Raw genomic sequence first — 15,677 nt, 5'->3', positions numbered from 1 at the left:
TGTGTTTAAGGGAACGCGTACTTTGCTTTAGTTTCTCGTTCATCGCGTACAAACAGAGTTGGCGCGTCCCTCTTGTTGCCATAGTAACAGTAATGGCGTCTGTGGACCACATGACTCTCTCACGCTGAACATCAAAATAAATCTAATTAAAAAAACACCAAATCATTATTTTTTATTATGTAACTGATAAAACATTACAGAAAGCACATCTCAGTGTTAAAATGGACCTAATTTTCTTCTAGCAGATTGTAATTTTTTTCTAATGTCTGTTAATGTTGGGATGGATTATTCCAGAAGCCAGCTGTTGATTGACAGGTGTGCTGCTCAGAGGTTATGATTGACAGGTGTTCTGCTCATGTTGAATAGGCGGCTCGGTCAGGCAGAAGAGCTCGTCAGGCTGCGGAGATGATGAACACTGAAGACTCTCGTCAGAGGAAATCCTCTTCATCACTCAGTTCTGTCACAGAGGTCAGTCTGCATCAAAACAACCACATTTTACTGAATTTATGAATATTAACCAAAGAGAAAAACTTTTCGTTTGAGGAAGTCATGATTATTTAAGACTTGACTAAAGGAAAAAGGGTAACACTTTAGTATACGGTTCCTTCGTTAATGAATAACTACACAAGAACTAATGAGTAACACAATATTAACAATCTAGTAACTATTATTAACTAACAAGAAACTCTGATTAACGAACTAGTAAGTAATAGCGCACAGACGAAAGTGGTAGTTCACTATTAAGTAATCAATAACTACTATTTTTTTAATACTTCCCAGATAACTACTGAAAAAGTTATTAACAATCTAGTAACTACTATTAACTAAAATAAATTCTTATTAACGAATTAGTAAGTAATAGCTCACAGATGAAAGTGTTACTAGATACTTCTGTGGGAATTACTAATTATTTGGATTCGTATTATAAAGTGAAGATCATTGGAACTAACTAGTAATTACTCAAGTGTTACTAAAGACATTTTCTAAAAGTATACTAAAGTTCACCAAAAATCTCACACGGTTGCACAAATCATGACTAGATCATGTAGTAACACTTGAGTAATTACTAGTTAGTTCCAATGATCTTCACTTTATAATACGGATCGAAATAATTAGTAATTCCCACAGAAGTATCTAGTAACACTTTCATCTGTGAGCTATTACTAACTAATTCGTTAATAAGAATTTATTTTAGTTAATAATAGTTACTAGATTGTTAATATTGTGTTACTCATTAGTTCTTGTGTAGTTATTCATTAACGAAGGAACCGTATTCTAAAGTGTTACCGGAAAAAGGTCTAGTAACCGTATCTAGTAAGTAAAGAAAGACGTGATATGATTTTGAGCACACAGTACACATTCTCTCCCATTAAAATTTTTTTTTTATATTTTAACGAACCAGATCAGTATATTGTTATATGTGGGAAAAAAGGCTCCAAATTGAATCTGACAGGACACATGCATTTGGGTCATTCCTGGGATTCTGTGCTTTTTGTGTCCCTAGTAAAGATCATGGTCTTACTGTATTTAAATGTTGAACAATATACATTTTTTTTTTATAAATAACATTTTTATGCAATAGTTTAACTTATCATAGAAGTACTGGGATAAAAGTTTAAAGTTCAAATATGAACACTCATGTAGTTGTCAAAATAGAGTAAAAGCATTAAATGCATTTGAAAGCATTGCGTATCCCATTGTCAGGATAAATACAACACTTAGGCCTACTATACATGATTTTTCCCCTATTTTCTTTTTCATTGTTTGGTATATCAGTAAAGATTCTTTCTAATGCATATATTCTTTTCAATTATTACATATATTTTAGCAATTATAATCAAGCTTTGTAGCTTGTCCCTCAATTTAATGCCCACCCTGTTACTTTTGACTACTTTCCCTTTAAATAAAAGTTGGAAAAATTAAATGACATGCTAATTTTGGATGTATTTGACCGTTTAAGCGCAATAAGCCGTGAAGTAATTTGTGTACTCGTGAGCTGTTTGAGAGTGCCGCATGTACTTCAGTGGTTCGTGTGCTTGTGGTGTGAGAGCAAAACCTGCAGGAATTATTAAAATTATGTTCAATTCAATCAGCGAGTGAGAGGAAGTGGCGTGTGTTTATTCGCTATAGCAGAGAAGAGAGCAAAAACGCACAGCTGGTATCGTGTAGCGATACTGCAGAAAAGGACAATCGCAAATTCTTTTCTACGATTTAAAAAAAAAAAAAATTATTCCAGAATTGATATTAAGGTGAGACAGGCAGGCAAAATAAGTAGTTTTTTTCACTGGTTGATTTTGAGCTATTTGTCTTTACTAACATATCTTCTTTCAGACTTGTGGTGGAAAAAAAAGTCTGCAATACACCTTTATTTGACTACAGTACACTGTGTCTGTAGATTTCTCCTAAATTCATCAAAAGTTGTCGTTCTCAATCCTCCCGCTGCTCCTCGATCGTCGCCTGTCATCACACACACCGTTAGAAAGCCCTCTCTCTCTCCTGTACAATGCTGTCGAATCAGAAATATGGTAATTTCCTTTTATCAGCAACCAATCGTGAAAGTACAATGGGGCATTTAACTGTAAAAGCGAAATCTCAAAGGCCCTAATTTATCAAAAGTGCGTACAACAAATTTCCAGCGTACACCCAAAACCACAGTGACTTTGAGATTTATCAATATGAACGTTGGCGTACGGCACGCTCAAATCCTACACCAGCTCAGGAGGTGGTGTACGCACGTTTTGAGTTAGTGCGTTTTGAGAAAATAATTCCCAACACCTGCCTAACACTCTTCTTTGCCGTCTTCCTTGTGTTCATGGCGTAAGATGAGGGCGTGGGGGGAGGCGGAGACTTGCATATATAGGGGCGTGTTATTCTAAAGACGATCGTTTTCGGCCGCAGGATTTATCAAGGGCAGGCATATTACGACATATCTCGTTATTTCGACATATCTTATTATGACATCTCGTTATTACGACATATCTCGTTATTTCGACATATCTCGTTATTATGACATAATATCTCGTTATTATGACATCTCATTATTTCGACATATCTTATTACGACATAATATCTCCTTATTACGACGTATCTCGTTATTTCGACATATCTCGTTATTATGACATAATATTTCGTTATTATGACATCTCATTATTTCGACATATCTTATTACGACATAATATCTCCTTATTACGACATATCTCGTTATTTCGACATATCTTATTACGACATAATATTTCGTTATTATGACATATCTCGTTATTTCGACATATCTTATTACGACATATCTCATTATTTTGACAATATTACGACATAATATCTTATTTCGACATATCTCGTTATTATGACTTAATATTCCGTTATTATGACATCTCATTATTTCGACATATCTCGTTATTTCGACATATCTCGTTATTAGGACATAATATCTCGTTATTGTGACATAAGTCATTATTTTGACATCTTGTTATTACGACAAAATATTTTGTGATTATGACATAATATCTCGTTATTTCGACATATCTCGTTATTACGACATAATATCTCGTTATTATGACATTAGTCATTATTTCGACATCTTGTTATTACGACATAATATCTCGTTATGGCATAATATCTTGTTATAATGACATTATTTCGACATATCTCGTTATTTTGACAATCTATTTTTTGTCATATCTCATTATTGTACAACATATCTCGTTATTACGACATAATATCTTGTTATTTCAACATAATATCTCGTTATTATGACATATCTCGTTATTTCAACATAATATCTCGTTATTTAGACAAAATATTTCGACATAATAAGGGGCATTCTAATATGCATTAAGCTACATCTAGCGTTCTTATGAGTTTCTATGGGAGGAAAATGCTTAACGTCAGATTAAACACTTTGCGTTCATATTCTGGACTTATCTGTTTTTTTTGTAGTATACTTTATTATGAGTATACTACAAAAATAACTACAGCTACATCAGTGCTATGTAGTATTAAATGACGTAAAATCTGAAATAAAACCCAGAAAGATGCGATGAACTGTTTTCGTAAAAAAGGACTCATCTTATACAGTACATCATATAAGTGTATGCTTTAGCTTTTCCCGATGGTCTAGTGTTAAAAAGAAAACAAAATCGCAATACTTTTAGAATCACAATTCTTAAAAATGCCAATACGTGTCAAATCGGCACCCAAGTATCATGATAGTATCGAATACTCATTTCATAAATATGAAACCATCATGCAGTGCAAAGCCCGTTCTAAGTGCGAGTATAACAGTATGAATGTCCTGAGCGCTGGTCTATTTAAGGAGTTTCCCTCAGTGAACTCTCTCTTACACATGAACTAAAGACTGCTCCAGGCATATTTCTCTGCTGTTACCGCAGGGCATCGGCATCTGAGGCATGCCATCTTTGGTCGCTCTGGGTTTGTCCCCAAGAGTGCTGAGAGCCGTACAGGAATCTGTAGGAATCCCAGCTATGTTTTTTTATTTTCTGTAAACTTTCCAAATTAGGCTGCGTTTTTCCGATGTAAAACCAGGATTCTTGAGTCCCCTGTGACCTCACATCTACACGAAATACATGTTTCTGCCATGATGAGTGACGGGCCTGTTTTCCTCATGTCTTGATAGTCAGTGTTTAATTTAGTTTCTTTGTAAATGTATGTTTTACTTGTATGAAGCAGACGCGTCCGAGCATCCAGCGTTATTGTTGATCCTCATGCTAAACACTGGGGCGGATTTTATTTTATATCCACTCTTGACTGCTTTAAAGTTATTTATCTGAATTTTTTTTTGTCATGGTACTAAGAAACAGAATGATTTTTTAAAGGTGATTATATGTAGAACTATGATGAATCCTCACTAAAGTTACAAAAGTTAAGAGCAGTGAGTAATTTCTTTGTCTTCTTCTGCTATCTAGGTAAAAAACACAGATAGCAGAATCGATCCGTTTCAAAACAAATTTCAAAAAATCAAAATAGGGAATTGATTTTAAAAGCCTTTTTTTATTTTCTTTTTTTTTTAACAAAAATGTGTGTTACACCGTGTCCTAACTACACACGACGCGATAAAATTCCAGCGACAGCAAGTCTGTCTGTCCACACTAGACGCAACGCGACTGTGAGACGCCACACATCAGAACAGCGTGTTGGCCCACACTCGCATTGGAAATGGGTAAGGACATAATCAAATCAAGAAATAACATTATTAAAAATCAAAACATGGACAAAATATAGCCTACTCATTGACTAATATTGTTATGAAGTAGTCTGTTTGCATAGAATTCATTTTGAATGCTATATTATATGCTTTCAAAATCTTGTCTTCCTAATTATCCGTTATCGCTTGTGGAACAGTGACCTATTTTTAACTAAAAATTAATAATGTATACTCATAACCAGTGTAATTTCTTCGTTCTGTCAGCCGCGACGTCGCAGAAATAGGAACCGTTTCTAAATTAGAAAGTTCGCGTGTCGCGTCTGTTTGGGACAAAAACTCTGATTAACATGAAAAAGATACCTTTTATCGCGTAGATAAAGATAACACTTTACGGTAAGGGTACATGAATTATCATGAATTCATGTATAAGTTAATGCATGAATTATGCATTCATTCATGCATTAATATCTCATGAATCATCAGGAACTAACACAAGTTCAACGTTTTTCATTCATGACTTCATGAATGAACAACACCTCAATTAAAACATTAACTAAGATGAGCACATCATCATAAATTATCATTATTACGCATGATCATGATGTTTACTTTGTTCAAAGTTATGCCACCATTAATAGCACATTGTTCATCAGTGTTTCAAAGTAATAGTAAAAAAAAATAATAGTAAAAAAAAAAATACTACTAATAATAGTAATAATATTATCAATAATAATGTAATTACAGTAATGTGATGATTCATTTTGCATAGAATAAAGCTTGATCGAGCTTAGGAGCCAGGGCTGTTTTCATTATTGTAACACTATTAGGTATTATATCACTTTCCTGTATTTTGTTCCATAATCATGACTTAAAAAAGGAGATGTTTGGAAGAATATCATGGCAGTTACTTTTTCTTTTTCATACTGTAAATTAAAAGGTGAATGAGAACGTATCTGACAGCTCAATTGTCATGTAAAATTTTTTTTGTTGTAATTTTATACTTGTAATAATGGATTGCAGATTAATGTTTTACCATTCTCTGTGTCCTGAAGTAAATGTCCCTTTTTCTGTTTCAGTTCTAAGAAAAGCAGTGGGTCTATTAAATGCTTAGAGCATTTGTGTGTGATTTGAGTTGGACCGAAATCTGAAAATGTAAAGAGAATGACCTGTTTAGTTGGCTTAAAATTCATTAAAACAACTAATTCAAAAGCTGAACTGATTTTCTTTTTTCATATTATAATAAGAATATGTTAACTCAATGTTTTAACTAATTGAAAAAGCTGAATAATCATTACAAACTTACTGATTAGCCGGCAAAATAATCGACGATTAGTCGATTAATCGTTCTAATAATCGCTAGATTAATCGATCATCAAAATAATCGTTTGTTGCAGCCCTAGCGCAGGGTAAGATTTGTGGAAGTGTACATACGTTTGTAAGCGTACATTCAATTTGCATGCGCAAGAGAAGCTTTGTAAAGATGAAAATTGCATTTCAAGTGTAAGGAAAAAATTATTTGCAGGATTTTACCCGATCTGCACTGTTCAGTCTTTCTTTTCTCTCACTCATAGACTCATTGACTCATTTACTCTTATCTGATTCAATAAAGACAACAAACGGCAAGACATTTATCTTTATTTGGTTCAGTATCATTCTCGCTACTGGAAAATGGTACTTTTAATGCACACACATACAGTATATATATACATTATAACGATTGCATTTAAAAAAAATGTAATTATCTTACAAATATTTTCTCTTAAATGTAATTATCTACAACAGAACTCATCAAAATAATGTTATACAATATATGCAACCTAAAAGGTTTAATTTATTTAAGATCCGTTTATTTTTATTCCACTGTAGATGCAGTGAATTAACAAGCTCATATCTTCAGTACAGGAGACTTTTATGTGATTTTATTCAGGTGAATTGATGGCACTTGATGGACACTCATTAATATTCACTCCCCTTGTTCTCTCTGCTGACCCATTTTCCATGAATCGCATGAAAGACATGTAGCGTCTCATTTGAGGTGGAATGCAGAGCGACCCCCCCCCATCCTGACATCAGGATTTACAAATGACCCCGCTGAAGGAACCCAGGAACGGAAGTTTATTTGCTCTGCTGTGTTTTTATGCCGAGAGTAACTGAATTCCTGCAGGGCTCTGGCTTATTTGCAGACCCAATTTGGTAATGAGAATATCTTTTTTCAAGTGTGTGTGTGTGTGTTGCCCACCCTTGTTGTGCCCCGAGGAATTCTGTCTTGTTAAAGCTGGACCGTTCTTCAGCCGCTCGTAGGACCGCTGTCGTGGCCCAAACCACTATTTTCAGAATGAAAGAAGAAAGTGAGATGTTTTTTTTTCTGCTGTGAAGCTATTTTGGGTCATGCCCGGTCAGAACGGTTCCCACACTTACAGCGGTCCCTCAAACCCATTCAGCGCGCTCTGACTGTCCTACACTCGCTTACTTCAGTGCTATTTCATACCATATTGTAACCCAGCTCTTTATTTAAAGGTTTGGATTCATTAAGAGTTTTTAATGTTTTTGAACGAAGTCTCCTCTGTTCACCAAGGCTGCATTTATTTGATCAAAAATACAGTCAAAACTGTGAAATTGTTAAATAGTATTACAATTTAAATGAAGTGTTTTCAGCATCATTACTATCATTATTATCAGAATGTTGCAGATTATTATATTACCATCCAAAAGTTTGGGTTATATTAAATAAAAAGAAGAAAAAATAATTTAGAATAATTAAAGAATAATCTGTAATTTTGCAAAGACACATTAAATTTTAAATTTACACACACACACATATATATATATATATATATATATATATATGAAGAGTTCAGATGCAAAAGCCTCTAAATGCCATTTGAAATTTTCTTCTTTAATGATGATTTTTATCAAACTTGTATATTTAAGTTCAGTGATTTCACTTAAATAACAATTAAAAGGTAATTATCATTGCCATTCAAGTGAAATTACTGAACTTAAATATACAAGCTTGATAAAAATCACCATTAAAGAAGAAAATTTCAAATGGCATTTAGAGGCTTTTGCATCTGAACTCTTCATATATATATTCTGCCTATGAATTTATTGTAATAATTATTTGTTTTATATATTTGCTTACTATTTGTTTTGTTTATTTACTTAATTTGCCCTGAATGAGTTGTAGCAGATCGTTATAGGAGACACATGTTCCTCCTCCTCTACTGTTTAAAAGCATCCCAGGATGCACCTGGTGAATGTCTTGATCTAGACACAGAACAAACTCAAATATAAGAGTTTTCATTTGTGTCACGTTTTCATCACTACATTTGTTATTTAACAGTTTTCATCACTGCACTATTACTCTAACATATGGTACATAGTTATCAAGATGTGATTAGTGTTGTACGCCTTTACCTTATAGTTGCCATTCAAAAAAACATTTAAAGAGGACCTACGTATATGCCCTTTCACTCAGTCTTGATGTGTTTCAGGCTCTCCTAGAGCAGGTTTTCCTGCTTGAATGTTGATTATTCTCCTCATATTCTCCATTTTTGCGGCTCCTCTCTTCCCAGTCTGTCAGTAACGCTCTGTTCACTTCCTGTCTCTATGAAGCCCCTCCTCATGAAGAGCACACTGTGCTCTGATTGGTCGGCTGGAGCAGTGTGTTGTGATTGGTCGAGCGCTTCGAGTGTGTTTGTGAAATGTCCCGAACCGCCAGTTTAACACACTACTAACTAACTCAACCAGGCCCCGCCCCTTTATTCGGCGCATTAATTATTATAATGAGGAATATTGTGACGTGTTCGTTCCCGGAAGAGACTCAAGACCACAATGGAGGCGTTTCAGGAGTTCAGAAACACTGATATAGAGAATATCTGGAGCTTTTTCATGCTCTAACAGCAACATCACACACTAAAGACAGATGCACATGGACAAAAGAACAACAGGTGCTCTTTAATACACGCATTAGCAAACTATGATGTGCGTACCTGAAATGTTTAGTAGTTAATGTGAAGAAAGACACACATCTGTTTGAGCGCTCACACATAAGACATGTTGTGAATGTACTGAGAGTGTGTGTGTTTGATCCCAGGGTCCTCCACCGAAACCGGCCCGTCGGCAGGGAGGATGGGCGGAGGAGAGCGCAGGAACCGGATCTGCCAAGTGAGTAAACCTGCAGATTCCTGAGATGCCCACACTGTTCTGCCCGACATCGACTCAACACATGAACACGTAAACACTGCATGTGCTGCTGTCAATAAGAGACAGTTGCACACACGCTTCATTACACCGCAGTGTTTCAGTCCAGCTTTTTATTATACAGATAATTCTTAAAGGATTAGTTCACTTTTGAAAAAACTTTTGCTGATAATTTACTCGCCCCCATGTCATCCAAGATGTCCATGTCTTTCTTTCCTCAGTCGAAAAGAAATTTAGGTTTTTGATGAAAACATTCCAGGATTTTTCTCCATATAATGGACTTCAATGGGAACCAGACGGTCCAAGGTCCAAACGAGAGTTAATAACAGTTTCAGATGCAGCTTCAAATGTCTTTAAACGACACCAGACGATGAATAAGGGTCTTATCATGCGAAACGATCGGTTATTCCAAAACTTATTCCAAAAATGTAACTTTTCTAAGGACAAATGCTAGCCTTGCTCTATTCTGTGAGGCGCGTTTGTAACGTCACGTAATACGTAATTACGTTCAAAAGGTCACGGGCGACGTAGCCGGAAGTACAGAATCAAAATCGTCCGACATCGTTGTTTTACCTTTTAATTCCTTTTTTGTAAACGTTTGAGTTAGTTTTCACGTTCAACCTATGCGTTCAACTTGTAAACACTGACTCTGTACTTCCGGCTACGTCGCCCGTGACCTTTTGAACGTAATTACGTATTACGTGACGTTGCAAACGCGCCTCACAGAATATAGCAAGGCTAGCATTTGTCCTTAGAAAAGTTACATTTTTGGAATAAGTTTTGAAATAAGCGATCGTTTCGCATGATAAGACCCTTATTCATCGTCTGCTGTCGTTTAAAGACATTTGAAGCTGCATCTGAAACTGTTATTAACTGTCGTTTGGACCTCGGTTGGACCTGGTTCCCATGTAAGTCCATTATAAGGAGAAAAATCCTGGAATGTTTTCATCAAAAACTTTAATTTCTTTTCGACTGAGGAAAGAAAGACATGGACATCTTGGATGACATGGGGGCGAGTAAATTATCAGCAAAAGTTTTTTCAAAAGTGAACTACTCCTTTAAAGGTGCATTGTGCAAGTCTCTGAGTTTTTGCAGAACTAAGGAGCATCAGCCGCACACATCTTTTGTTACAGTCATAATGTCTTCAAAGATAATAAAGTTATAAATCTGCAAGTCATTTTAAATATATGAAAGGAAAGGCGTTTTAGTAAATTACACATTTATGTGTGTGTGTGTGAGGGGGAAACGGGGGTAGAAAACTTTTTTGCTTTGAAAAACGTTTTTTTGTTTCCATCTATCTCCATGTTGAAGTGTTTTATGTGTTTACTGTATCCACTTATGATTGTATGATTATTGAAACACGTTCATGAACAATATAAGTTATTACTTTGACCCGTTTGAGACCGGAGATCTCTCCGTTTATTGAAAGCTTCCCGATGTTGACTCTCGTCTTATTCCTACGCCTGGCACTCGACAGAAGTTTTCTTTTCTTTGTCTGACGTGGAGTTTGCGTCGAGGTTTGGGATGAACTACAAGCCGGTCTCTTTGAATCCATCTTCTACTTTTGTGGAAAGTTGACTAAAGTTGTGTCGCTCGAGTTGTCTTCGCTGATACGGAGAATGGCGGCGAATACACAAACCAGCCAGACAAGCGTGAACACGCGTGACGTCACGTCCAATCTCAATCCGTCCTGAATCCCTCTTATTTATTTCACTGTACAGGATTATAGAGGCGATCTCAGTGATCAGAGAAGGGCACACTCTGTAAATTGTCGTTAACTGCCGAAAATTAGGGAGATTTCCGACAGTTTACGGGGACGAAAATCCCACTTTTCATGCAGTGTCATTCAGCCCATCAGGCGATCCTTTAAGCATGTATGGGTTAGAAAAACAGGTTTTTTCAACACGAAATGTTGCATAATGCACCTTTAAATGATTGTATTAATAAGATGGAATAAGAATAATTCATTCTCTTTCTAGTCTCTGAACGATGTCTGAAACTTTGTATTTCTAACACTTCTTGTTTATTTCCTCTGTAAGACAGGTGCTTAAATTTGACTTTTTAAAAAATTTAAGTCCTAGAAATCCCTCAAGCAATATTATGGAAGGTACATGAAAAGTGCATGAATTATTGAAAGACAATAAATGTGAAATTAGCATTTAATTTTATTGATAAAACAATCCAGACTGATCTCATGAAATGGCAGATGAATGACATGCCAATTCGTATTTCCATTTTTGGCGTGCCAAAACACGCATAATCGCTTTTCAGTGTGTTTATGAACGCCGTTGAGTTAACGTTACATTACTGGCTATATAAATATATGACCCCGTCCCTAAACCTAACCGTCACTGGGGTTAATGGCATTTATGAGTCTTCATCCTAGGAAAAAAAAAATATCGCTCCCAGATGTAGATCTACATTTTGCTTCGTTTCGCTCGGACATTTAACGACGTGTACATACACGAGGAATCAATCGGACGTTAATGGCATTCAAATACACGCGGATAGCTCAAAATGCGTATAGATAACACACCACTTGACTTGAAAGTGGCATGTATGTTTACGCAAAAGTGATGATGTCATGTTGAACAGTCTTTTCGCTTAAATTGACCTCTTCAGTCCGTCTGATATAGATTGGTAGGAGTGTGATATTGCTCATATAAATATCCAAGTGTACGATACAGCTTTCTTTCTTCGGGTCCGTCAAATCAGTCTGAATCAGGGAAGTGTCCTTTAAATGACAAAAGTTACCGCAGTCATTGCATGTGCTGCACTTAATTTCGTTTTATTAGATTATTTTTTTTTTGTCTATTTACCTTTTCTTTCTTTTTTTAAATTTTAAGATAAGAAAGATATTGTTTGATTAGTGAGATCTCTGATTGTTGTCCTTTATAGTCCTGTAATTTTAATTTTACGGCGTGTCTACGAACCCTGTAAAGATAAATTGCCTGTAGTATTCCTCCAAACATTCCTAAACACTTTTAACAAATGCACCTAATCCTACATCAGTCCTGTAGGGTTTGTTGTTGACTCCAGTAGAGGAACAGCAAGCAATGACCGTCAGTGGCCACATGATGGCATCATCTCCTGTTAAATGAACATCACGATCCCTCCTAACGGCAGCGTTTATTTCTGTAATTCTCCTGTAAATTCTAATGTAAGAAAACACAAACACACGTTTCCATTTACAGTCTCTGATACAAATGCTCATCATATTCATCATTCTGAATCCGTTCAGTGTACAATGAAAAACATGTGGAGTTTTCCCTCAGAAATCACAATTACATTTCACAAATAATTTAATGGCGAGTAACACAAGTAGGAGACTGAATAGTATCTTGTAAAACGAGCTATAATAACTTCAAAAATAATCTAGTTGAAAGTGTGCATGAGCCCTAAAGTCTGCAGTACATTTACATGTGCATCATATGTGTGAGAAAACCACAGAATCTCAACAGTAAGAGTGTTTGCCTTCATGATGTATATCCGTAAAGCTCGTGTTGCTCATTTTATTTAATAGACATGAAGATGCGGTTCAAAATGAGTGATTTGATCCAATATTAAGTACTCTCAAGAGCTAAATTAGGAATATCTAAAGCCTAATGACATGTTATGAATTTTTACAGTATTTAATTGATAAAAAAAACGTTTTGTATTACGGTGCATATGACAGTTGTTTTCCCCCCCAACTTTATATCATATATACAAGTGCATTAGTGATTTTAATGGTAAAATCTATAGTAAAATAACTATTTTTTTAATCTTAATAACAGTTTTTTACACGTCTTTATGCCAGGTACGACTGCGGTCCAGTTCTGTGTTTTGAATGCCACACTATCATGATAGTCACTGAATACTGCACACTTAAGTCTTCACTGTACATGTATTTAAAAAAATAGAAAGTCAATATTTCCCACAATAATCCACTTCAAAGGTCATCCACATTAAACAGGTTGAGGTCAGTAAGATTATTATTTTTTTAAATGAAATTAACTTTATTCATCAAGGATGCATTAAATTGATCGAGAGTGACAGTAAAGACATTTTTAATGATACAAAAGGTTCAGATAAATGCTGTTCTTTTGAACTTCCTTTGAATCCAGAAAAATAAATTGTATTAGTATTTACACACAAATATGAAGCAGCTGTTTTCAACACTGATAATAATCATAAATGTGTCTTGATCATCAGATCCTCATATTAGAGTGATTTCTGAAGGATCATGTGACACTGAAGACTGGAGTAATGATAAATTCAGGAATATTCACTAGGGCTGTCAAACGATTAATCGCGATTAATCGCATCCAAAATAAAAGTTTGTGTTTACATAAATATATGTGGGTGCACTGTTATAATTATTTTATATATATAAATACACATGCTTGTATATATTTAAGACATATTTTCATATATATACTGTATATAGATTGTATATATAAATATTTTATATACAAATAAATTTTTTTTCTGAAATATACATGCATATGTGTGTATTTTTATATATATATATATATATATATATATACAAAATAATTATACACAGTGCACCCACATATATTATGTAAACACAAATTTTTATTTTGGATGCGATTAATCGTTTGACAGCCCTAATATTCACATGCACAATTGTTATTTTAATATTTCACGGTGTTTACTCTTTTGATTAGAGACTTATTTTAAATACATTTTAAAAATCGTACACACCACAAACTTGTGAATGTTTTTGTAAATAGTAGGTTATTTTGCATATAATACATATACTGTAGAAATTAAAAGTTCACTCTCCAAAATAAAGGCTCTTTATGAGGATCGCTGGTTCCATAAACAATCTTGAGCTTCCATTGGACAAAAGGTTCTTACTCTTGTTCTTTTAGGAGGTGTTCATCTAAAAAAGGTTGTTTGTGAATCCTAATATTTTTCTTGCATGGCATCACTGTGAAAACCCCATATCTACTGGCTCCGTTAGCGGAGAATAAAGCAAACTCTGCGGAAAGGTCAAAGCGTCTGCCAAACTCCTCTTGATTGTCCCGGCTGGGAGGTGTTAAGGTCTTCTCCAGGCATTGATTCGGCTTCTGAAACAAAGTAATCGCCCCCTCTGAAGAAGACAAGGTCTCCTTCTTCATCTCAATGTCACCCCTCGTGCTCAATCACCGGCGCTCTGTTCCCACTAATCCCACGGCAGAAATCCCGGGATTTGCAGATCTATCACTCCTAATTGACACTAAATGATCTGTCGGTTTATTGATGAATCTTTGAGGCCAAATTGTCGCAATATGTTTTATCCCCAACAACTTTTCTTGGCAGTTTTAGTGTGTTTATGGCGCTGTAATGAGAGAACGGGACCCTCGAACACACTAGTGCCAGAGTTATATTTCTGTGGCTTTTGATTCAACAACCATAAATGTTAAAGTTTCATCTGTGTATTATTCTAGCACAGTTTCACACAGATTGTACTGCAAATGAACACAGTCAATCTCAGGAGCCTTTAGATGGCGCTAAACACCAGCAGGATTTCAGTACAGCGCCTCTAAACGAGCCTGACATGTGAAGTGATAGTCAGGAAAACACCTTTTTTTTTTAAAACTGAACAGTTTATTCAATGTTTAGACATATATATATATATATATATATATATATATATATATATATCACAGTATCATATTTGTTAAATCAGGCTTTTATGGCTAATATAGTGTGATAAACTGAAAATATGGAGGAAAAAACAGCCCAGTTTTATTTACAGGCCCAAAATGAGTAAAAATATTCAATTTGGTGCAAATGCTGATATTAATGAACGAAAAGATTATGATGCTATTGATGATATTTATAACAGTATAGCAGATCCTTACATAAAATGCATATAAATATCCATATCTGCCAAGAGTGTCTATTCTTGATATTTAATTGGTCAAATTTCTGTAGTTTTAAATCATATAACGCAATTCAGTGATGATTGAGAGACGAACTAATAAACCTGATGATCATATTTGATACGCATGATTTTTCTATAAATATTACTAACAATATTTATTTATTTATCTATTTATTTAAGGTTGCTAGTCTTCCTGGGGCCCGTACAAGTACTGAAACTTATGTACAATTAAAATTCACAAATATAACATTCATATGTATACATTTATCCACATATACACACAATCATACAGCATTTGATAATATCAGTACCTATAAACAGTCACAAATTAACTGATGTGATACTATTAATTATAATCTGTTTTAGAGTCTTCTTAAAATTATATCTAATATCAAAGTTTTTCCTTGATAAATCAGGGCGGATTTGACAACTGAAGCTCGA

General features: G+C 34.8%; 1 protein-coding gene across 2 annotated transcripts in view; it reads left to right on the top strand.

Moving 5' to 3' along the window:
- The window catches only part of ift43 (intraflagellar transport 43 homolog (Chlamydomonas)), a 32,150-nt gene that overhangs the window by 326 nt on the left and 16,147 nt on the right, over positions 1-15,677 (top strand). For both annotated transcript variants that reach the window (XM_089120020.1, XM_039651124.2), the window contains exons 2-3: positions 367-468; positions 9,255-9,325. In XM_089120020.1, the coding sequence (XP_088976146.1) occupies positions 367-468; positions 9,255-9,325 (173 nt within the window). The remainder of the gene's footprint in view (positions 1-366; positions 469-9,254; positions 9,326-15,677) is intronic.

Source organism: Pimephales promelas, chromosome 15 (assembly GCF_988280905.1).
Source record: "Pimephales promelas chromosome 15, fPimPro1.hap1.1, whole genome shotgun sequence".
NCBI classification, from domain to species: domain Eukaryota; kingdom Metazoa; phylum Chordata; class Actinopteri; order Cypriniformes; family Leuciscidae; genus Pimephales; species Pimephales promelas.
The sequence above is the reverse complement of the archived record's forward strand: the minus strand, read 5'-3'. Positions and strand labels throughout refer to the sequence as shown.